Genomic DNA, 24005 nt, shown 5'->3' with positions numbered 1-24005 from the left:
TTTAGCTGAGCATGTTATCGTAGGTGTGAGTAAAAATTTAAACTAGCGTCGTAAGCCATGAAAGAAAAAAAGAAAGGGTATAAACACACCAACATTGGCTTTTATATCCGGAATAAAAAAAATGTTAAATTTATTAAACAAATTTATTACTAAAAGTTACTTAAATAAATAGTTTTTGACTTTCCTAAGTTTTAATTTACTACAATTTGTCATCCTTTCCAACTTATGCCCATTACAGAACGATAGGCTTTACCTGGCTGTTGAAAAACCTCCAAGCATTGCTCATCTTACGCTTGTATCACAATGTTTGAAAGGTATTTATATTCGGGATACCAAAACACTTGGATAAGGTTGTGCAAACTCAGGTTATGTCTGCGAAACAGCAGTTAAGTTGTCGAAGCGTGACTACCCGGTAAAAAGTTTGACGAAATGGTAAACCGAATTTCTGATTGACACAACTTGCACAATAGATTACATAATCAAGATGATGCAATTTAGCTAACATTACTATATTGTACAAAAATCCATAGTATCTGTTATTAGAGGAGTTAGGCTGAGTCTTTCAACGTTTTTTATGCTAGTATTTAGTTATGCATCAGATCTGTGTAAATAAAACAAACTGTTTTTGCTATATTTCTAGCGAAAATACTTTTGCATCAGAAAAAAGAAGAATCAAAACCGCCATAATAAAAATCTACAGTTGTTGTAAAATAGGATAACGATAAAAATTGGGCGCATATGCTGTTATTCATGTGGATCGAGACTTGACCACAGCCTCGATGTCTTTTGCAATGTAAATATTTTTGAGAGAACCAACAATCGTGTTAATTATTTTTACTTTTGCATGGGCTTAAAAAGACAAAGGTCTTGTTAAAATCATTACATCAAATATGCTTCCATCTTCCTGGTCAATCTATAATTGCAATATATCTAAACTGGTTGCTACGGCAGATATTGCGGTTTCTTACGATTAACTAATCGAAAATTCAACTTCAGTCTCAAAATTGTTCGTAATAGCTCGACTGTACACGGTGCATAGGAACATGCTCTAAGACCTTGCAACACATCCCCAGAAATTTTTTTTTTTGATTATCATCAAAAAACATTTCCTCAATCAAAAAATATAAAAGATAACTTTTTTTAGTGGGGGCCAGGGGACAAAAAAACATATTGGGAGTGCCCAGGAATTCTGTTGTTCAAAATAAGGTAACTAAGAGGGATGAGGCATACTCAAATTTCTAGTATATTGATACTGGTGTCGAATAAGGATGGCTTGCAAAAAAATAGGGTAATTGGAGCTAAACCAACCCCGCCCCGACCACTAAACCTTCCTAGAGCTACGTCTCCTTTAATTATAAATTTTTTTTTGTTTTATTATAAACTAGATCAAAATTCATCGACAGATTTCAAATTTCATCAAAAAACCTCTTTTCGTTTAAGATTTATAACCATGCAAAGCTTAAAATTATTGCCAATTACCCCCTGAAATAACTTTAAATGGTCTTAATTTTTAAACGAAAATATTTTTTTTTATGTAAGTTGAAATCTGAATTTTGATCTATTTTAATATACAACAAGATATCTACATAAACTCCCATTGCAACAAGACTTGCACATAAACTCCCATTGCTATTAGAATGAAAGCATGTTTGTGGCCATTATATTGACATTTGATTAATATGAGCAATAAATCATGGCAGTATTATCAATCCATATCAAAAGTTTTTATTTGAAGCATTCATTTAAAATGCCTAAACATGCAAAAGAACATGGTGATTTTGTTAAAAAGATTTGCATTTGTTGTTTCAGGAAAGTGAAGGATTTAAGACCAATAAATAATGCTGAAACAACTTATTTAAATCTAAGTAAAAGGAAAAAGGACTTCTCAAACTTTATTAAAAGTGTATTCTGGAAAGATTATTCAGCGGATAACCCAAACCTTCCTACTATGCTTTGTTCAATTTCTAGAAAAAAGCTTGCAGGGACTGATCCTTACTTCAATATGCGGCCGTGTTATGGAGGTAGTTATAACTATATTGATGTTTAACTATATTGACGTTATTTTGGTTATTGTAGTTGCCATACATATACTATAAAATTTACACCTGAATACCTGAGTTATCAGAGGGAGAAAATGAGAATGTTTTATTTGTGAAAATGGGCGCAAACCAAAAATGGAAAAAGTAATGGCCCCTATGGTTGAATGTGTATCGGGAAAACTTATTTATCAAGGTGCTGAAGATGTTTCAAGTAAACCTGCAAAAGGACTTATTTCTCAAGATTGCTATGCCCAAGTGGAACAAAGAATTCCACATCCCTGTATGAAACTAGAAAGACAAAAGAACTTGACTGCTATAAAATCAACATCCCCAACAACGCAAAAAAAATTTCTGTCTAGTTCTATCAAAGATTTAAGCACAAATGACTCAAGAAACACCTTAGCTTTAAAAAATTTTTGGTCCAAAGCAAATCACTGTCTCTGTCGGAAAGACAGAGGTTAAGAAATCTTTTTCTTCTTTAGATAAATTGAACAAACTTTAATTAAAACTACATTCCAGGTAAGTTTTTTTTGCTTAAAAATACTTTTAAAAACAATTTTGTTATGAGATTCAAGCCAATTTTTGTAATAACTTCATTATGATTTCAAAGTAATCGCAACATGATTTAAGTTGCTATATTTCTAAAAGAGAGACAGGACAGAAAAGTAAAAAGTTTACTTTCAATATTAAATTGATTGAGAACAACGAGATGATTGGAAAATTATTCAATGGTGATAAACTCCCATTGCTATTAGAATTAAATGAAAAGCAAAACGTAAGTAAACTATTACCAAAAAAATATTTTTTGATAACTAGATTGCAATCTGTATCATTCATTTTGCTTTTTTATGGATGCATGGTTGGTAGAAAAAGATACTCCAATTTTGTATTGCAATCAGATTGAAGAGCTTGTAGCAATGGTACTTCATTACTGAAGTCAAGGAACAAATGATGTTGATATCAAATTAGGTGTAGATGGAGAGTAGGAATTGCTTAAAATTACTTTGTGTTGCAAGGTCTTAGAGCATGTTCCTATGCACCGTGTGCACTTGACCAAGATAATAAAGTGGTCGATTTTTTATGATTTTGCCAATTGTTTCTGGTTTAAATCGATTTTCACAGTGGTAATGACATAATAAAGTATTTTAACTGTATTAAAGTATTAAGCAATTATTTAAACTCTTTTTTTTCTGTTTTTTTTAAATTTTGTTTGACCGAAAAATTTGAATCAATATGACACATGCACTTTATTTTAATAATTATTTAATAATTATTCTTAGTAATTTTTTAAAATTTTAAAGATACAATCATACAGCAACCATCATATCCTGTAGATATATTTACACACCTCTCAATGTCTGGAACATATTATCATAGATAGTTATTACTACTTGAAACTCATCAGCAATACTGAGTTCTTACTTTTAATGCGATGGCAGTTAAACTAAAAATGAGTTCAATGTTGAGCAACTGGAGAATAACTCATCACTGGAGACTGAATCTGGGCCCCTGATTATGGCAGAGAGATGTGTTACCACTATGTACTGAGTATGTGGATAATGTGGAGACTCCTTGAGAAATGATTGAACAGTTACAGACATAATATTTATATTATATTTATGTCACTTTACAAAAATTAAATATCATTTTATGATTTAAGCTAGCAATAAACTTAAACTTATTTTTTGAAAAAAGCAACAGAACTACATATTTTAATTTTGACTTCTTTATTTCCTACATATAAAAAGTATAAAACTACAAAGTCAAAAAAGTCCTTTTTTCATAATAGTAAACCATTATTAATAATTTTGGGGTCTTTTTAATAATGATAAGTCTGACAATATCTTTTTTTTACGAAAAGTACGTTATTATTAAAGAAGGTATTAAAACATATATGAAAAGAATTGGTCATAACAGATTTTAACATACTTGTCTTTTACTTGCGGTAAGTGCTTGCAACCATGGAAATAAAAAAACTCTTAATTAACAATAGCAACAGCTTTTAAACGATAGCGTGCATATCGCCACAAAAAGTCCTATTTTAATCTTAACGTTTTACCATTTTAGTATAAAAAGAGAAGGTTGTAAATATAAAGTAATATAAAAACTTATCACTTCAGCGGCTACTTGTTGCAATTTGTAACAATAATAACAAATATTGACGAGTATTCGTGAAAATTCTGGCCGAGATGAAGGCAACTTGTAAGAAGTCATTCCACCTACAAATGAATCTAACCTGATTGAAGAATGAATTGATGTGATGGAACATATTGATCAAGTCTCAGAACATCTAATAATATGATAACTATCAACTGTGTTATAAGTAAATTTTTGCTGTTTTCTCCTGGATTGAATGACACTATCTGAGGTTACGAAACTGTTTTTGCGTGAGATTAAGGCTCAACTCTTCGAGAGGTGTTTCCCAAATTCCGGTTAATAACTTGTTCCTTATGCCGTGGGAAACATGCTGAAGCCATACAACCGCTGAGCTATTTAAGTATCATTAAGTCTCAGTTAGAAATTGGCAAAAATTTTTGTTCAAGTATCATTTCATTTTATTTTAAAATTAAAAAAATAGTATTGTTTTAGTTATTATTACTTAAAGCTTATGAAAAACTGAAGGAAAAGTATCAGCAAGTTATTTTAATTTCTTGTTTCGTATCAAATCGTTTTAAGAAGATAAAGTTTTTTTTAGGTCTCGTTGTCTCAGTTTAAACACAATCAATAATAGCAGAATTTTGAGTCGCAGATGCTTACTTATTTTGAGCTAAACAAAAAATCAAAACGAGTAAATTATTGTTCAAACAATGTAAAGGATATTTGCTTGTAATCATGTTATCTTTTAGATCTTACTTTGATATCTGAAAATATCTGATCAACGTTAACAAAACATAAACGGAATGAAAACTTTAGATAAATATAAGATTCACTTGAGTTAACGAGCCTAACATCTAGACTATTAAAATCGAGGCTATCAAATGGACGCTCAGACTTTCTAGAGACCAATTAAGGGTTTTATTTTTGGGATTGGCCCAAAAGCGGTCGAATATACTTCTAACAACATGTTACGAAATATAAGTTTAATATACTAAATATTATAGAAATAAATATAATTTCTTTAATCATGCAGTTTTAATATTGATCTGTTTAACAATCTTATAGCTGTAAGGGATATAGCTATAGTAGTACCTGCAACTATAGAGATAGCCATAAAGGTGTAGTATTCGGGTGTATATTTTTCAAGATAATTATTTTTACTTGATCTATATAGCTTCTATATATCTATCAGAACATGAAAGAGTGAGTACGAGTTGAGTATATGCTAAACTAGTGGATAAAAGGCATTTTTTTATAGTTGTAAATATATGGTTACACATAATACTATTAACTAAATATTTTTAAATTTTTACAGGTGTGAAAAAGGCATGCCAGTTAATGTGTGTGTGTGTGTGTGTGTGTGTGTGTGTGTGTGTGTGTGTGTGTGTGTGTGTGTGTGTGTGTGTGTGTGTGTGTGTGTGTATATATATAGTAATTAAATTTTTTTTAAGGAAAATAAAAGTAAATATGGCTGAGGCACGTTTAGCAGTTGGTTTTCAGTTTGCAGTTTCTGATGAAGGTGTTGTAGTCAACTTAGATAAAGAGATTTTAAAATTAATGGCTAACTCTGCATATAAGTCTGTCAAAAGAAGGTGCAATGATGCAAAAAATACTTTTTTAAAGGGTAAGTTTGTAAAAACAGAGGTAACTTTTATAAGTTTCTTAACTTAGTTTGGAAAGTAAGTCTAACAATTTCCAAGTCTAAATGAAAATAAAGGGGGTAGCTCTAATACTGAGTTTCAGCCAATCAAATTATTTAATACAGGTTTTCAAGGTTTGCTAGATTGATGCTGCTGCTTCTTTTAGTCCAATATATTTGTCTGGAAAAGCTCAATAGTATAAAATATGTAATAAATAGTATATATAAATAGATTTGTGACAAGTTTTTTATTTGTTCAAATGTAAGTACATTGTGTATAAAAGTACCTGAATAAAACTGGCAATTGAAAATAAAAAGTATAATACAATTGTGTTCCATGAATTTTTAAGGAGCTCAGTTTATCACAGTTTCTTTTTAATTTTTTTCCTTTTAGAAATAGACACTTTAGCTGTAAGGAAACTTTATGTATATAATTACACATCTATAGATTATAGCTAATATTTTATAGTTAGTAGTTGGCTATTATATACTTACTAGTATGATAAAATTAAGTCTACTTTGATTAGTTATAATCATGATAATTAGGAGTGTATCCAGCTTCGCCTGCAACATGGATATTTTTTCTTGCTGCTTTACTATCTGCTCGATATACAGAACATGGAACAACTATGGACTTACTTCAGAAGATGGAAAAAGAATTTCCTGCGTAAGAAATCTATTGCTTTTAGCTCATTATATGATCCTTAATAATTAATTGAAAGACCCTTTAGGTATAGTTTGTACAAACAAATTTTTAATTTATTTTAACAAATTTTATTTAAAAAGTAAGTTGTGTTTTTATTGAGAAACAATAAGTGAGTTTTAGTAATGATGTTAGTACCATTTCAGTCTTATGACTATCCACATCACAACTTTATTTATTCATCCATAGATAAAAATACTTACACAATTTTTTGTTGGATAAAAATGTTATCTTTGTTTCCTGCTTTTTAGGAAGCATCGTTTTGACCATTCCACCGTACTAGCTATATGTATCTTCACAATTGTTACTTTGGTTTGGCTTTTTTCTGCATATGTTTGTCAGTTTTTATTGCGCAAACTTTTAAGCAATTGGGATATCATGTTTAATGTCAGGTTTGTTTGTTTTTTGTTTTTTTTTGCCAGTACCTCTAAACCTTCTAAAAATGTAAATAGGAACAGTTGATTTCAGTATTGTATTTGATCCATTTCAGAGACTAAAAATTCCAAATGCCAAAAATAAATATCTTTATTAGCTATAAAATGTTAGCTTTTACATGATGGTGATACGTATTTCAAGTTAGTAGAATGTTTTAAATTCAAGTACAAAATTTAGCATTAAAAGCAAAAAATAAACATATAAAGTATTACACCAGCAGTTTGTGAACTTCAATTTCTTTGTAATATTCAAAATGTTTAAAATGTAGTTAAAGTGTTTAACAAGTTAGCCTTCCATTTATTATATATATATATATATATATATATAAAATGTATATAATGGAATTTATTTTGAAATTTAACTCAAAGTAACAGTTGGAAAGTTGTTTGAAGAAATTTCTTTTTGTTGCTTTTTTCTAATCAATCAGCATTTTCTTCTGGAAAGCTATTACATTTATTATCAAATTTTCCTTCTCCTTCCCCCTCCCTCTTTTTCCTGCCCCATAGTGTTTATTCTTTGAAATGAAGAATTTGTTTCTTGGACAGCAAGAAGAACAATTGCAACTTCCTAATGTTTTCTTTTTTTTGTACATAATAATTTCAAAGTTTAAGTGCTGATCTAAAGTTCTACTCTTTTGTTCAGTACACTTTTTTTGAGATATCAAACATTCGCCTAAAATTCCATTTGTTTTAGAAGAGGATATTGGTTCATTGAGTTGAGCTTCATTACAAATCATAGTAATATCTAGATCATGTTTTTTTCCTGCTGTTTTTAAGTAAGAATTCGCAAGTTGCATCTTTGCTAAGGTAAAACAAGCTACCTAATCTATTCTTATGAGCTTAATTGTGCAAACAAACTAAGAGCATTGTCTTCTGTTGCTCTTAAAATATTACTTGAAATTAAATCAATTTTCTGCATCGCACTTCTTTTTTGCAATGGAAATAAGTATATTACTAGCATTTATTGGTTCAAGGTTTACAACCAATAAGCTACATGGTTCTAAAACCCATGAAGATGAAATAATTATTGTAGTTGTCTGCTCTAAAGTGATCAAAAGGCTAGGTTTGGAGAGAAATGGCTATTTTATTGGAAGTTGAATAAAATATGTGGTTAATGTTGAGCACATTAGCAGTTGCTTCTCTGTTTAATTTTCTATTTTCTCAATTCTAAATAACTCCAGAGATGAGATAAAGTTCTGGTTTTCTAAACAGAATATTTTTTATTGCAAATTTTCTGTTTGCATTTCCAAAATTTTTTTACTACTTTTAAAGTATTCCATATTTACTGATTCTTTTATAAACATTTGTAATTTGATGTAAGATAAATAACACAATAATACACATTCTTTTTTATTTGTAGCCATTAAAAATGTAGAACAATTTAAATTATTATTACAAAAGTTAAATTGAAAAGTATTGATCAAAAAGTTGGAAGAAGAAAGCAAATGGGTTTTTTCACTTTTTTTGTATTGCTAATTGGTGCTTCACTGATATTTTTGCAAATAGAAATGTTTTATATACTTCACAATATGTTTTAAAAAAAAACAACAACTAAAAAATGAGTTGAAAAAATTTTTTTAAATTAAATCTCAAATTGAAGCAACACTCAATTTACAGAGCGCTAATATATATGTATATTTCTATTTAGGGGTAAATTGTCAGTAAAGAATAAACTTTGGCTGGTATGAATATTTAGAAATATTACTCAATTTAAAATTGTCATTTGCATGAATTTTTGTATTATCTCTTTTAAAGCTTGTATGAATATTTTTGTTTGCATGTAATAAAAACAGTTAATTTTAATTATTAAATAAAAATCATTTATTATCAATTGCCACAAAGTCATTTATAATGATTTAAATTTTAGATTGCTGTCAAAATTTTGAGTGGTTTCAACCCTGGATTGTATAGTTTTCAAAATTCCCTTCCCAAACTTCCCGTGCCAGCTTTAGAAGAAACTCTTCAACGGGTTTGTTTTTCATTTAAAAGAAGTTCTTAACTTCATAAGTTTTCTTAGCTTTTTTCATAATTTATGCTCTGTTTTTGTTGAATTATTTTGTTTTATATCTAAGGTTGCTTTCCTTTAAACAAATGTTGCAGTGTTACAAGATAATTCTTGTATTGTAATTTGCTAAATTGTGTTCGATAGCAAATATAAAAAATAAAATTAATCACTTACTTCATCTTATTTTACATTAGTACTGCTGTTGTTTCTTTTGTATGTAAAGTTGCACTGAAAATTATTTTTCAATGACTTTTTCAAATAAAAAAATTTGTAAAATAATTTTGTTAAACAATTGATAGTAATAAGAACAGAGTTGAAAAGTTCCAAAACCTATTTATTTTTTTTGAAAAGTTTTGGCTCAAGTTTTCTAAATTCTGATCTTCAGAAGAATTTGATTTTTAAAAAAGTTGACTTGTTTTTAAAAGTCCAATTTTTCAAATGATAACTTCACTTTTTATAACTTTGTCACTAAAAAAAATTAAACTTTTAGAAAAGTTTTGGCTTTTTGTTAAAAATATTTTTTTGCACATTTTTAAAGATGTTTAAAAACAAACAAGAGTATTTTTAAAGTTTCAAATTTTTTAAACTATTTTTTCTTAATTTGTATTTAATTTTGTTATATTTTAATCCAAATTTTTTTTTCTTTAAACTTTTAATATTCAAACATTATTTACCTCTGCTAGCAAACCCAAATTGTTTTTAATGACGAAAGTTGCATCAAGCATTTTATGAGATAAACAAGATTCCAAGTGATTATACACAATTGAAAATTCTGATTTTTTTCCTTTTTCTAACTTGCAGGTTATAAAACAGTTTAAAGCTCATTGAATCAAAAACTAAGATTTTTGGAAAAAAAAAAGTTTAATTAAACTCTTTTAAAATTTAATTTTTTAATGATAGACCCATAAAAAGCTCAACTTTTTTCTAAGAACAAGATATGAGCTTCTAAAAAAAGTCTGACTTTTTAAAGCTCCTTACAGCACATTTCCTAAGGAATTTGTACACTATTGCAATATCTTTAAATTCCAGATTACACAAAACAAAGACAAGTTGTAATTAGTTAATAAAATTGAAACAGAATTTTTTGGATTTGAAGAAACTTTTGAAGCTCTATAAAGAGCAAACAAACAGTAGTTTGAGATCTCATATTCAGTAGCTTTACTGAGAAAGTGTTTCAAAAACATTTAAAAATTTGTATGAACATTTTCGGATTTTTTTTAGAAGTTCTTAATGTTCTTTGGTTGCTTTTTTTAAGATCTGAAAAATAATTTCCAAAAAAAGAATGCACTAGAATTTGTATACCTTAGTAAATGGGTGTGAACATCAGGCTCAGAAAGTTGTATAACAAACTCAATTTTTTATTGTTATTGTTTAAATAATTTTTCATACGTAAAGCAATAGATAAGTAATGTTTCTGTCTGTCTGTCTGTTACAGTAAAATTGAAATAAATTGAAGTATTTATTTTTTTTTCATTTTCTGTTGCGCATTAGCTGAGTTCCAGTACCAAAATTTTTTGTACTTCAAGCTTCTTATTAATGTTGTTACTATTTTTAAAATTTTTTTTGTACCTAGCACTTAATCTCAGTGGAACCTTTCATGAGTGCTGAGGACTATAACAGAGTTGTTGAGCTCACAGATGATTTTTTGGTATGTTTAAATAATTTAAAAACCGTTTCTTGCAATCATTTGAATACTTAGTTACCAGACCATGGGTATGGTTAAAAAAATTTTTTAATTTTATTTTTAAATGAAAGATCTGGTTATACCACTTTCTTTTCTAATATTAACTTTTTTCATTTTTATTTAATGCTAAAATGAATTGAAACAAAAAATAGCCGCTCACTATATAAAAATTCTTTTTATATAGTGAGCAGTTCATGTTTGATGTATTTAATTATAATATATAAACTAATGTGATCAGCATTGTTTAAAATATTATTTTATATAATGTTAAAAGATGTAATTGAGGAAAGAACTGTATATAAGAAATGCTATCTTACACACTAATGTTTATGGTACCAGCAATTTTTTAAAATACTTTTCATCAGCAAATTCAATGATAGTAGATATTGATTTGGGTTCAGTTTTATCAATAAAATGCCATTGTTATCTTTTTGTTACACAAGTTACTGTTTCTATAAACAGCATGTATTATCATTGATAGTACATGCTGTTTATAGAAACAGTAACTTGTTTAATCCAACTAATAAATTACCAGGTTTCACAAATGTTGCAGTTCCAAAAGCTTCTTTCTTTGTGTTATTCTTGAATGAAAAGACTGTAAATATATATTTTTTAAATTAAGATACACAAGTTGTAATATATTATGATATGCTGTATGCTAGAAACAAAATTAATTTCTACTTTGAACTAGAAGCATTTTTTTAATGATTTCATTTTGAGAAAAAAACTCTTCACTTGAGCTAATAAATTATGTTTTTTAAAAACTATAAAGAAGAAGCTTAAGATAAAATTATCTGAAAAATAAAACAAAAGTTCATAAGACTATTTTTTGTGTTAATAACACAAAGAAAAAAATATATTATACTCACTTTAAATTCTTTGTTAACAATATTTCAAATTTTAAATACAGTCGACCAGGTGTAATGTTGATTTTTTTATTGTGTATTTAAAGAATGTCCTATTGGTATTTAAGATGCAGTTATTCTGTTTATGCTTTTAAAATCATTATCTTGAAATAATTTGCTTTACAATTTAATGATTATCGATGGATGTTTGCCAATTTATTTATATCTACTTTTATATATATATTAGAAAGGTGTTGGTCCAAAACTACAACGCTACTTAAAACTTAAAGCTCTCTGGTCACCAAATTATGTATGTAAAATTTTTATACCTTTACATAACAAATATTAATGCTCTACATACATACATACATACATACATACATACATACATACATACATACATACATACATACATACATACATACATACATGCATACATACATACATACATACATACATACATACATACATACATACATACATACATACATACATACATACGTAGGTACGTACATACATGCATGCATGCATGCATGCATTTTAGAAAATTTCGAAAGTGTTAGGTTGTGTATATTTGTTGTGATCCTGATGTCATGCTGACTTTGCTATTTGTTGTTGTATTTACTTTATGATGTATGTAAAAATTCATTTCAATTTTTACAAGTTTTTTTATAAGAACAATACTTTAAACAATTTGTTTATTTAAGTGATGATGATAGAAAATATTTTCCCAATCTACTAAATTAACAATAACAAATAAAATTCTAAAATCATTTTTTAGATTTTAATTAAAGCTTGAAATTTTTTAAAACAATGCAAAAAGTACATTACATACTATATACTGGTGTATGAGTCAAGATTTTAAGCCATTATACTTTAAATTACTTGCCATTTAATATTGTAATATAATGACTTTCAATTCAAATAAAGTTGTATCTACTTATATTATAAGTATAAAAATTTATTTACTTACATTTTAAATGTAATGATAGTTAAGGTAAAATGATTGATAATATAATGATAGTTAAGGTAAAATGATTTCTCTTGTAAAATTTAAAGTTGATTTTAATTTATTTACCACATTTATCTTTAAATAAAGTTGCAAGTTAACCTCAAAAAAAAATTGAGATGTTTTCTTGACACCAATGAAAATCCCTTCTATTGAAACTGTTAGCTTCTTTTAGATGGTGAAAGTAGTGCAGAGAAAGAAAAAAAATATTATGAAAAGATTATGAAAAAAATCTAATGCACTTGATTGATTTAAAATCTAATGCACTTGATGGTACAATGGATGATCCCATTTTTGATGATGAAAATACTTTCTTCTGATAATAACAAAATAGCATTTAGACTTTCTTAGTAATTTATGACAATCAAATATCTTGTAAGTAAAGAAAGGATCTTTTTGGTGGCAAAAAAAAGAACAGTTTTAACACCTTTGATGGCAAAAGCAATATGTAAACATCTTTTCACAAACGTTTCATTTTTAAAATAATTTTTCTTTTTAATAATGTTACTTATGACTGTAAGAATGGAGAGAAATATTTATCTGTGGAAATTACACCTTGACTTATACATTATTTATAATACATATAACTACTCTTTTTAGTTAAAAATAGAAGGTTGACATATACACCAGTATATAACAGTAAATGAAATGCTTTAGTAAAAATATTTAAGAGATTTTTAATTGCAAAGTTAAGAATAAAACATCTAATGAATTTTTTATTATACCAAAGTTCCTCTTCAACATTAGTTTTCAACAATCAGTATTTAAGGAAATATATCTGCAGACTGTAATATAAAGAGTAACTTTACTACTAACTCATAAAAGTATAAGTTTGTTTTCCACATGAATATAAAATGTAAAACTAAGAAGATTTTTTTGGTATAGGTCAGTGACTGGTGGGAGAAATTTATTTATCTCAGATCCCGTTCACCTCTTATGATTAACAGCAACTACTATGGTGTTGTAAGTTTTTTCAGTTTATTTATGAATAGATTTTTTTTTTTTTTTTTACTGACAAGTTGTTTTCTTGACAAAGATTAGTTTTAAAGTTTTGCTTTCTACTTATAGGGAAGTTTACACGCTCCAAAATCAAACATACAAACTGCACGAGCAGCAAACATCATTCATGCTCTGTTTAAGTACAGAAAATCTATTGGAAATCATACAATGGCACCAGTAAGTGAAACTTTTTATAAATTAATACAAAATTTATACAGAAAAGTTTTAAGCTTTTTTTTTAGTCTATGAGTTTTTCTATTTAAAGTTAAAGTTAATGCTGCTTTACCCGCTCTGTTCGTCACAATATTCAAGACAGTTCAATACAACAAGAATCCCAGGAAAAGAGGAAGGTATGAAATTCTGTTTCTTTTGATTATAAAATGAATTATTTTGCCTATCTAATTTTAATAAGAATTAAAAGCTCAGGCCAATACAATTTAGCCAGGTATTAATGTTTCTTTAATGGCTTTCTCTAATCAAAAGCCAAAAATGCAAATTGTTTACTAAAATTACAAAAAAATGTTTTTTTGATTGTTTAACAGTCAGTACAAATAATTTTTTCATGAAATTTTGAAAGGTTTAGAAACTTGCCTGATCTTTATAGCTTGTTAATTATATAAGTCGAATAGCTTTTATTGAAATTTACACTTTGATTCTTTTACGATTTTCTTTAGATGAATTAGTTACAGTTGCTGAATCTAACTATGTTATTGTGTATTACAAAGGAAGATTTTTCAAAGTTACAGTTATTTTTAGTGGCCATTTGTTAAAACCTGTTGATATTCAGGCGTAAGTTTTTCTTAAAGTTAGTTCTGAAATAAATAATCTTTAATACCTTGCACATTTTAATTTAAGGTACTTATTGTTTTATACCTGTATGAATTAACTCCTGAACAACAATAGAGACTTTTTTTTTTGATATTTTTACTAGAATATCAAAATATCATCAAGGTTTTTGGAAAAAATCATTTTTCTTTCATATTATGGAAATTTAGAAATTTAATATGAAAGCTACCGTAAAAAAAAATCATATAGTTTAAAAATAATCTCAAGTTGACAGTCTCAAAAATTAGTATTGAATAGGGCCTCCTTTGGTCTTGATGACCTCAATTAGACAATTTGGAATTGTTGACCAAGTCTTTTCTGTTGTTATATTATCCCATACACTCATTACATCTTCTTTCAAGTTGTCTATGTTTAAATGTTTAATCTTCAATTTTACTGTCTAAAATATGCTATAATGTTCTATAAGATTCAAATCCAGACTTTAAGAAGGCCATTCCCAAACATTGAGGTTATTTATATCAAAGTACAGCTTTGTTTTCTAGCTTTGTTTTCTATGCTTTAGGTTAATATCTTGCTGGAATATGAAATTGTTTCTCATTCTAAGTTTTTTAGTAGATAGTTGCAAGTTGGCCTTGAGAATTTCACATTACATTGAAGCATCTGTTTGTCATCAATAAATGTTAATTTTCCCACTCTCTTCCAATTTATGTTACTCCAGACCATTCTTCCTGCATGCTTTATAGTTATTTATAAGGTTCTCCTTCTTTTTGCCATATTTTCTGGACTTTCTGATGAGACATGGTTGTATTTTGGCTCATGTGACCACAAAACTTTTGCAGGTTTTTTTCAAACTACTCTACCTCTTATACAATTTCTGATTGTTTAAGATGTCATTGTGATGTTCTAGTCTTCTTGAACTTTAAAAGCTAGTTTAGCTGCTGAATTGAATCTATTTTTCTTCATAATGATGATATTCCAATTAATTATACTAATAGTCTTGCGTTTTTGTCAGCCACAGTTCCAATCAGGTCATGTTTCTTTATTTGATTGAGGACACAATGGTAAAAGGAACTCCAGTCTTTTTTTGGATCTGATGGTATGGTTTTAATTTATTTTTCAAATCAACTATGAGCTTTGTTGATAGGAAAACAAATGTTTTCTTGATGCCATTTTGCTGAAAAACTATATTTTATTTTATTTCTAGGACAAAAATGTATTTATTAGCTAATTTCAATTTGACTTACCAGTTTGACTGTTTAATTCACTTGCTTAATGCAAAAATAATTACCTATTTTGTTACAGTTTTTTTTTTTAAGTGTACAATTTTTTTTTTTTGGCATACTGTATAAAATTTAAGTTTTGGCAAGAAAAAAAGTCATAGTTTTTGACATTTAAAAATAGGTTTTTGAATTTGAGAATTGGAAGGATGTTTGTGTAAATAGATTCTGCATTACAAAATGCAAAGTTTGAAAACAATGTATAGAGTTGCTTAAGATAATTGTAAGAATGGTAGTAGCAAAATACAACATTTATTATAAGAAATAAATTTTTGTAATAAAATAAGCAACATATTCACATTTTCTTTTGTAATATTTTTTGTTAAAAAAAGTTTATATTCAATTGTTTTATGGCATTTTAGAAAATTAAAAAAAATTGTTGAAAATGTTGATGAGAATGTTGGCCCAGGAGAAAAGTATCTCCCAGTACTTACAGCAATTGAACGAGCAACTTGGGCAGAAATGCGAAGTCAATTCTTTAAAACTGGTGTAAATAAAGCATCTTTAGATTTAATAGAAAAAGTAAGATTAGTTAACAGAAAAGTTGTAATTTTATATAAGTTTTTTGTTTTTATAACTGTATTAATTATTTTTCTCCATATATAGTTTTAAAAAAATAGTTTATGCAAAAAAACTTTTTACATTAAATATTATAGAATAAAAATGGTTTTCACTTTTAACAAACAGTGTGTGTAACTGAAAATATTTGCTTAAATGTTTTCAGTTTCAAATTCACAATATATCCTTTAAAACTTTATTAATCTATTTGTATTTTAGGCAGCATTCTTTGTTGTTTTGGAAGAAGACTCAGAATATTGGTCTTTAGAAACAGTTTGTCTTGTTGTTTTTTTTTCTTTTTTTAAATCAAAAAATTAACAGAAGAAAAGTTATTTTATGGCTTTTTAGTTATTTTTAATGTAAAGTTTTCAAATGTGCAAATAAAAATCATTTACCTTTTTATTAAAGAGCTCTCAAGATGATATAAATAACTTCAGTAAGAGAATGTTTCATGGAAAAGGTTATGATAGGTGGTTTGACAAATCTTTTAACTTCATTGTATGTAAAAATGGTCAGGTGAGTTTAAGATACTTAATGCTTAAGCATTCTAAATTCCTATTTCTACTCTATCTTTATTTTTTCAATGAAAATTGAATTATCTATAGTCTAATTACTTTATTATGGAATTAAAAAAGTTTCTGTAAGACTCATTCACATAGATTTTTCTTTCAGATTGGATTTAATGCTGAGCATTCATGGTAAGATAAAAATTCTTATTATCTTCTGATTGGCAGCTTCAATTTCCTTTTCTTAATCTGATGTCTAGTACTAAATTTTCATAAGTCAATTTCATTAGAAATTTTAGTCATCTATTTCTGGTTTTGTTGTCACACAACTGAATCATAATTCATTTCACAGATATACCATTTCAAATCTGGGAGAGACAAAATATTTCTGTTTGTTTTTACAGGGCTGATGCTCCTATCATGGCTCATATTTGGGAATGGATTTTCATTGAAGATTCAGAAGTATTAGGGTATGAAACAATTTTATTTATTTTAGCATTTGCTTTGTGGTTTATGTTTTAGTGTATTTATTCCCTTAACAAGAAAAGTAAGAACTCATTAAAATAAAATATTTCATAAAATGTTGCTACATTGTTATTTTTAAATTTATATACATTTAAATGCATAAAGTTTATTTTGATTGAAATAAGTAAAAATATATTTGCTTTGAAGAGAAATGTCTATCAATGTTAGCTATAACTTAATGTTGCATATGTAATAATAGCTTAAAAACAGCCATCTTGAGTTTATTGAGTTACATTATGCCTAGCAAAAGTAGTTGTAGTTTTAAGAAAAAATCTCTAGAATTAAAAAGGTAAACGGTATTTTATACAAATGGATGATGTTTTTGAACTTTTTTAAAGCCATGTTAAGTTTTCTTAGGTGAATTTGCTTTAAGTCACTATAGCATCTTAAATTTATGTGTATATAACTATATTTTGTGCATAATACTTTTTTATATAAGAAATGATTGTACAAATCTCTTTAATTTACTATTCTTAAATAATCTCATAAATAAAATAAAAAAGTCATTAGTAATTTTTATCTTTTTTAAAGAAGCTTTTAAAGTCATAAAAGCTGAATACAGTTTAAATAATAACAGAAAAATCATTAAAAATATTCAGAGAAAAAAAATGTATAAAATAAAAGTTGAATATCATTTTGATACTGTCTTTTTAGATATGATAAAGATGGTAATTGTCATGGAACCCCAAAATTTAATTGGCCACTTTCAAAAAAGTTGCAGTGGGAAATCCCTGAAGAAGTAGAATAAGTTTATTATAAATCATCATTTCTTGTAACATTAAGATATTTGACAATAAAGTTCTCTTAATCAATTGCGGTTTTCATATTTATTTCATTCTTTGAATCACTTTCTTTTTTCCAGTGCATATCAGTTATTAATTCATCTCTTGTAAAAGTCAAAAAAGAAATTGATGATGTAGAGCTTTTTACTCTGATTCACACAAAATTTGGTGAGTGAAAATTTGTATAAATTTTTCTCCATAATCCTCAAACCATGCCATCAGTATAAACAGATCTAAGATTTATGCAGTGGTTTAGAACCTGAAGAAGGCCTAATCGTTCTGTAATATCGTTTTCACAAATTGCAAATCTTCTTGATGTTTGTTGATAAAGCAGTAATTTTTGTTGATCTTCATCTTCGTAAATGGTGTTATGTGTTAATATTTCATTTCTGTTTTTTAAAATTTCTTCGTAATTTTCATTTTTTCCATCTACCATATCTCCCTGATCTGGCTTTTTTGAGCGGAGAACAAAACTCCATCCAGATTTCCACAATTTTTTCTTTAAGCTTACTTTTGACTCTTTCAGTTTTTTTCTTTTACTCAGTACTCTTTTTCTAAACATATCCTGAACAATTTTTTTTTTTTAATTTTATGTTTAAATATTAATTCAATTCCTGCTTTTTAAACACGTTTCAGTATCAATAATTTTCAAGGTCTGCAATTATATTTCTCTTTTTATTTTCAGCTGTAATTATTTATAACTTCTTAGCAAATATTGATTAAAATTTTTTTGTGCAAATCAAGTTTATTTTTTCAGTTAAACTTCATTAAGGAGGAATATTCTATATTTATATTCATGTAAATGACTTTACATAAAAATTGAATGATATTAAGATTCAAGAATGGTATGTGATATGAATAATTAAGCTCTGTTAAATAATTTAAATTTGTATATCTTAATTATGAAGTTTGTTTTATGAAGTATTTCTGTAAAATTAAAGTGTCCTTTGTTGCTCCATATTGCATTTTTGTCAACATTTTAATTGCTTTAAAAAAAACTTTAATGAATGAATTTTTAATGCATGAATAAATGCATGTGTAACTTTTTCTATTACATACATTTTACTTTAAAAAAGTTTTTTATTTGTTTTGCGCAATTGGAAAATATTTTAAATCTATACTGAATTTAAAATATGATGCTCTTTCATACTGTTGCTTTTTCTAATCTTTGAAAAGAAAAATTTTTTTTTAATTAAGTTTTATGATTTTTCAAATCAAAAGATTAAGACATCTTTTTCCATCAAACATTTTTTGTTTCTCTCTAATTTTTAACTACATTCAGTTTTACTTAAGGAAATTCTTTACTCTTTGCTCTTAATACTTAAAACTGTGTTTTAAGTATTTTAACAGTAAAGAAAGCTGTTGTAATGTTAAAAACTTTTATAAAAAGTTTAATTTCTTTAATTTATTTCTTCATTAAGCTCTAACCCCTTGGATGATAGGTGTCAAAATAAAACAAGAGTTTAATGATGAACCAAGAATGTGGACTTTTAATGTGCTCTAAGAGATTTTCCAAATGCTGAATTTTTTGCTGAACTTATCACACTTTTTTTTTTTTTTTTATACATTTTTACATTTTATTCCAATTTTAGGAAAAGGAGAGATTAAAAAATGCAAAGTTAGGTATACGATTTTTTTAATTGTTCATTTTACTTAATTCAACAATATTTACTTAATCAATAGTTACTCAATAATTACTTAAATTACTCAATTACTTAAACTACTCAATATTTACTTAAAAAACTCAATAATTACTTAAATCAACAATAAACAAATGTTAAATACAAGTTTATTATAAAATATATAATTTTTGGGATGTTCAAAATAAAAAATCCTAAAAAACTTTTGATTCTGTTGTTTTTTTTATTTACAGTCCAGATGCTTTTTGCCAGGTTGCCTTTCAGCTAGCTTATTATAAGGTAAAACTTAATTTGTGTTTATTCAGTTTGGAAATGCATATTTTTGATTTGGAAATATATTTTTAACTGTTTATCTTGTCTCTATAAATTTTTTCAATTCCATAGATTTTTAAGTATTTAAACTTTAAAAAAAATTCTTTATTCTTTTCTTGTGAAATAATGATTATGGAAAATTAGAAAAACGTATTATTTTTATACACTTCATATTACACTTTATGTAATACTTTTAAAACTTCAACATTTTTAATGCTTTCATTAGAGCATGAAAAAAGTTTGCTTAACTTATGAATCTGCAATGGCAAGACTTTTCAGGTAATTCTTTTTCTATGTGTGTAATTCCAGTTTTTCTTTTTGTATGTGTGTGTATTTCCAGTTTTATGAGTTCTTAAACTTTTGTATTTCTTGGGGAAAAGTTTTTTGTCTATATCTTTTTAATAAACTAATTTTCTACATTTTTTTTCTTTTTCAATTCTACAATTTGTTATTTCGGTTGTGTAACATTTTTTGTACAACAATTGGATTGATTAAAAATCATGTACTCAGTTTTACATTTTAAATCTTCAAGAGATGGAAGAACAGAAACTGTTCGATCATGTTCTATGGCATCAACAAACTTTGTTAAGGCTGCAGTTAATCCAGATATTCCAGTAATAGAGAAGTTTTCTTTTTAGTCAGTTTTCTCTAGCAATATGTTAAACTAATAATTTTTTTTGTGAATGTTAAAAAGTGGAAAAATGAAAAAGTGTTTTTAAAAGAAGTCTAAATGTTTTAGGTGGAAGTCAAGCGTGACCTTTTGATAAAAGCTTGTGATTACCACACCAAAACTACACGAGATGCCATGACTGGAAAAGGTGACTTAGCTTAATACTGTTAAGTTATACTTATTCATGCGTGTTTTAGTCTGACCACAAGTTTTAAAATTTCATTTTTTTTTGAAAAAATATCTCCAAAAAAATTTTTCACAAGGTTTGAAAGATTTTTATATAGCTGTTTGCATTTGTTTTGCTTAAAATGATCAGATAGCTAATTAAATGCTTGCAGGTGTTGACCGTCATTTATTTGCACTTTATGTGGTATCTCAGTATCTGCAATTAGATGTACCTTTCTTAAAAACGGTTGGTTTTTTATACTTCTTTTTGTCTGCTTATTCTGATTGGTCCTTGCCTTAAAAATTAACAAAAACAAATTAATTTCAAAGATAGTTTAGTAGAGAATTACCTGAAAAATTAATTCAAGAATTATTATTTACATTATATATTTATATTATTTTATATATTTTTTTATTATATTATACATATTTCTAACATTATTTTTTCAGGTACTTAGTGAAAAATGGCTACTTTCGACCAGTCAGGTATGTTGTTGTAAATTTCTTGTATTTTATAAACATTTAGAAAAACAGGTTTCAGAAAAATCGTTTTCTTTACAGACTGCAGTTAATCAAACAATGCGCTTGGATATTGAGAATAAACCCGATCATGCTTGTGCCGGAGGTGGCTTTGGCCCGGTATTTCTTTTTTAAATCTCCCACACACAAATTTTGTTTCTGATTGATTAGAAAGCAAAAAATTAAATTATGCTGTTAGGTTTTTGTGTTTAACGTAGTTATTATTTTAATAAAATGTTAAAACGTTATATTTTATAGAGTTGTTCAAATGGTCATAAAACTATGCTCCTATTTTTTTGTGTTTCACGTAGTTATTATTTTTGTTTAATTGTTTTAGGTGGCTGAGAACGGTTATGGCATTTCTTACATTATTTGCGGAGAAAATCTTATCTCGTTTCATGTTTCCTGTAAAAAATCCTGTCCAGATACTGTAAGTTATCACCGATTGTTAATTTTTTAATTAGACGTATTTTAAATTTATGATTGTTTCAAACAAATTTGGTATCTAAGCTAAAAATATTTATTATTGGTTATTTATTTTTTAATAAAAAGCATGGGGTTTATTTCTATTTTGTCTCTCGTATTAGAATGCGGAGATGTTTGCAAATTTGATCGCTGAAAGCATGCTCGAAATGTTGCAGTATATCCTTAATGACAAAACTAAAAAATACTCTTAGGTAAAAATGAACCGTATTAACGCTGATTTATGTGTGTTATTTATACGACTTCATATTTTAAAATTTGTATTTATTTGATTCGGTCAGTTTAAATATATTTTTAGAATTTTATCCTAGCATATGATAATGAGTTGGATTTCAACTCGGTGGTTATTTTTGGTTACTTAATGCAGTTTCCAATTGTAGCCATTAGATTTTTCTTTCGCTAGAACATTTTGAAACATACAAATCTAATGTATTTGTTATTCATTCATTTTCTTTTTTGAACGCTCAATTTTTATTTTTTTATTTTGAGTCATTGTCTCTTTCTTTCTCTTTGTGTTGTACATATATGAGGTCTGTGTATTTTTTAATTATTGCTATTGATACTGCATTGTTTTAATATTTTATCTAAATAATAAGTTGAATGAGAATCCTTTACTTGTAATTCAATCAATTTGGGATTTTGTGTGTGTGCGTGCGTGTGTGTCTAGATGTGTGTACACACCCATATAGTGATGTGTTCCTAAGAAATCTTTTAATCTGTCCAATCTTTTTTGCGCAAGGTCTCGATCTCTGATATCCAAAGATAGAAAACTTTTTTAGAGAAGAGGAACCAAAACATTAATAATGCAACAATACTTTTTTAATAATTTAGTATAAGTATCAATATAGAATTAATACCTATAGAATTAATATATAAATGCGAACCTCTTCAAGTAAATTCCCTGTGTGAAAGCTCAAAAAAAAATTCACGTCAAAGTCCTATTGTGTCACATGGCACAATTTCTTATCGCAGCGTATATCTTTTTAGAAGATAGCGCTACGATAGACGTTCCGTACATAAATCTCAATAATTTAAGTGATTTGTGGATCTTAATAAAATAATGAATCTGAAATCTGAACACCATCTAAAAAATCCCTGCAATAATTTCCAAAACACTGTCTTCGTCTATTATCCAATAAAATGTTACAGTCACTTTTTGAGTCTCTAAGGTTTTTCCTGCTAACAAAGATGTAGTTCAAGTTGTCAGCTTTTTCGCATATGACAGACAGTAAAATTCCATTAATAAAAGCAGTTCAAGAAATTTCACAAATTATATCATCATATTTCAGCTCTAGAACAAACTACGAGCAGACAATTTTACACTTTAGCTGAGCATTTGCAGTCAACTGCACAGCAGGTTCAACCTCAGAACTTTTTATGCCTTTTTCTCTTAAGATAGTTAGGCCTTTCCGAAAGCTCTTCCGAGGAAAGAAAAGGATAGCACCAAGTAAACAAAAAAACTTAAGGCAAAAAATTCGGCTGATAAAGCTTTAAAGAATGAAAAAAAAAACTGCAATGGATGACAAACTGAAGAGTATGCATAAAGCTAAAAAGAAAACCCCAAACCAGAAAAATCATTTTGCAAAAAAAGTATTCTGCATTGAAACAGGCAGAATAAATTCCAGCATATGTAGTTCATAATAAATAATTTGTTTGGTTTGCCTATAAACTGTGTGCTTAGCCTAGCTCTATGTTCTGAGCAAAAGAAAAGTTATTTGGACATCTCACAGTCACAGTTTTCCATAAAAAATGCAACTTTATATCTTTAGAAATTTAGGATTCAAATCGCAGTAAATTCGTTAAACTTACCACATTTTTATTGGACAAAAAGTATTGACAATATTTAACAATGAATTTTTTTATTGAAGGTTCAGTGTAAAATTACTATGAAAAATTGCTTAGCCGTAATTTCACTGTTTTATTGTGAAAGTGAAATGTTTAACTCAATAAACTTGGAACTTTTTTTTACAATTTAATGAAAAAGTGTGAAGTTTCAACTTTTCTATCGAAATTTCAACTTTCCCTCCAAAACAAAAAAATGTTTCATACTAATATGCTTTCATATTGTGAAAAACGTGGGTTTGTTACGAAACAAAATATTATAAACGAATCTCGTGGAACTTTAACTAGAAGAAAAAATGTAATATATAAAAATGAAAACAAGAGTACAAAATTCCGAAAATTTGTTCCATTATTGTTAAGAAGAAAAAAATCAGTAATGAACATGCGCCTGTATGTTAATGCTTTTTTCTTTTTTAATAACATGCATATTTCATTAGGTATCATGAATATAAAGTTCATATAACCCATGAAACATTATGAGCTTTA

At 27.1% G+C, this 24005-nt stretch overlaps 2 protein-coding genes across 2 annotated transcripts in view; both read left to right on the top strand.

Annotated features, from left to right (window-relative positions):
* The window catches only part of LOC149891668 (E3 SUMO-protein ligase ZBED1-like), a 588790-nt gene that overhangs the window by 228912 nt on the left and 335873 nt on the right, over window positions 1-24005 (top strand). The window lies entirely within an intron of this gene.
* On the top strand, window positions 5548-22303 carry LOC145191136 (carnitine O-palmitoyltransferase 1, liver isoform-like). The gene is made up of 28 exons (XM_090077746.1): window positions 5548-5760; window positions 6322-6442; window positions 6730-6870; window positions 8561-8594; window positions 8780-8881; window positions 10491-10565; window positions 11694-11756; window positions 13341-13418; window positions 13524-13631; window positions 13720-13804; window positions 14129-14243; window positions 15880-16039; window positions 16295-16348; window positions 16484-16591; window positions 16748-16773; window positions 16986-17051; window positions 17761-17845; window positions 17969-18056; window positions 19481-19511; window positions 19762-19807; window positions 20067-20119; window positions 20373-20454; window positions 20580-20658; window positions 20849-20922; window positions 21126-21161; window positions 21237-21314; window positions 21532-21624; window positions 21782-22303. The coding sequence occupies exons 1-28, from the start codon at window positions 5604-5606 to the stop codon at window positions 21869-21871; spliced, it is 2328 nt and encodes a 775-aa protein (XP_089933872.1). The 5' UTR covers window positions 5548-5603; the 3' UTR covers window positions 21872-22303.

Source organism: Hydra viridissima, unplaced genomic scaffold (assembly GCF_058129835.1).
Source record: "Hydra viridissima isolate aposymbiotic clone 2 unplaced genomic scaffold, HvirCarnegie_v1 scaffold_2, whole genome shotgun sequence".
NCBI classification, from domain to species: Eukaryota; Metazoa; Cnidaria; class Hydrozoa; order Anthoathecata; family Hydridae; genus Hydra; species Hydra viridissima.
This window is presented reverse-complemented; position numbering and strand designations above follow the sequence as displayed.

What these genes read in the sequence shown, in the direction of transcription:
- LOC145191136 (XM_090077746.1), top strand. Translation starts at nt 5,604, where the DNA reads ATGGCTGAGGCACGTTTAGCAGTTGGTTTTCAGTTTGCAGTTTCTGAT. An exon ending in TAAAGAATAAACTTTGGCTG is followed by an intron (nt 8,595 to 8,779) that starts GTATGAATATTT and finishes TTTAAATTTTAG; the next exon opens with ATTGCTGTCAAAATTTTGAG. An exon ending in CTTTAGATTTAATAGAAAAA is followed by an intron (nt 16,040 to 16,294) that starts GTAAGATTAGTT and finishes TTTGTATTTTAG; the next exon opens with GCAGCATTCTTTGTTGTTTT.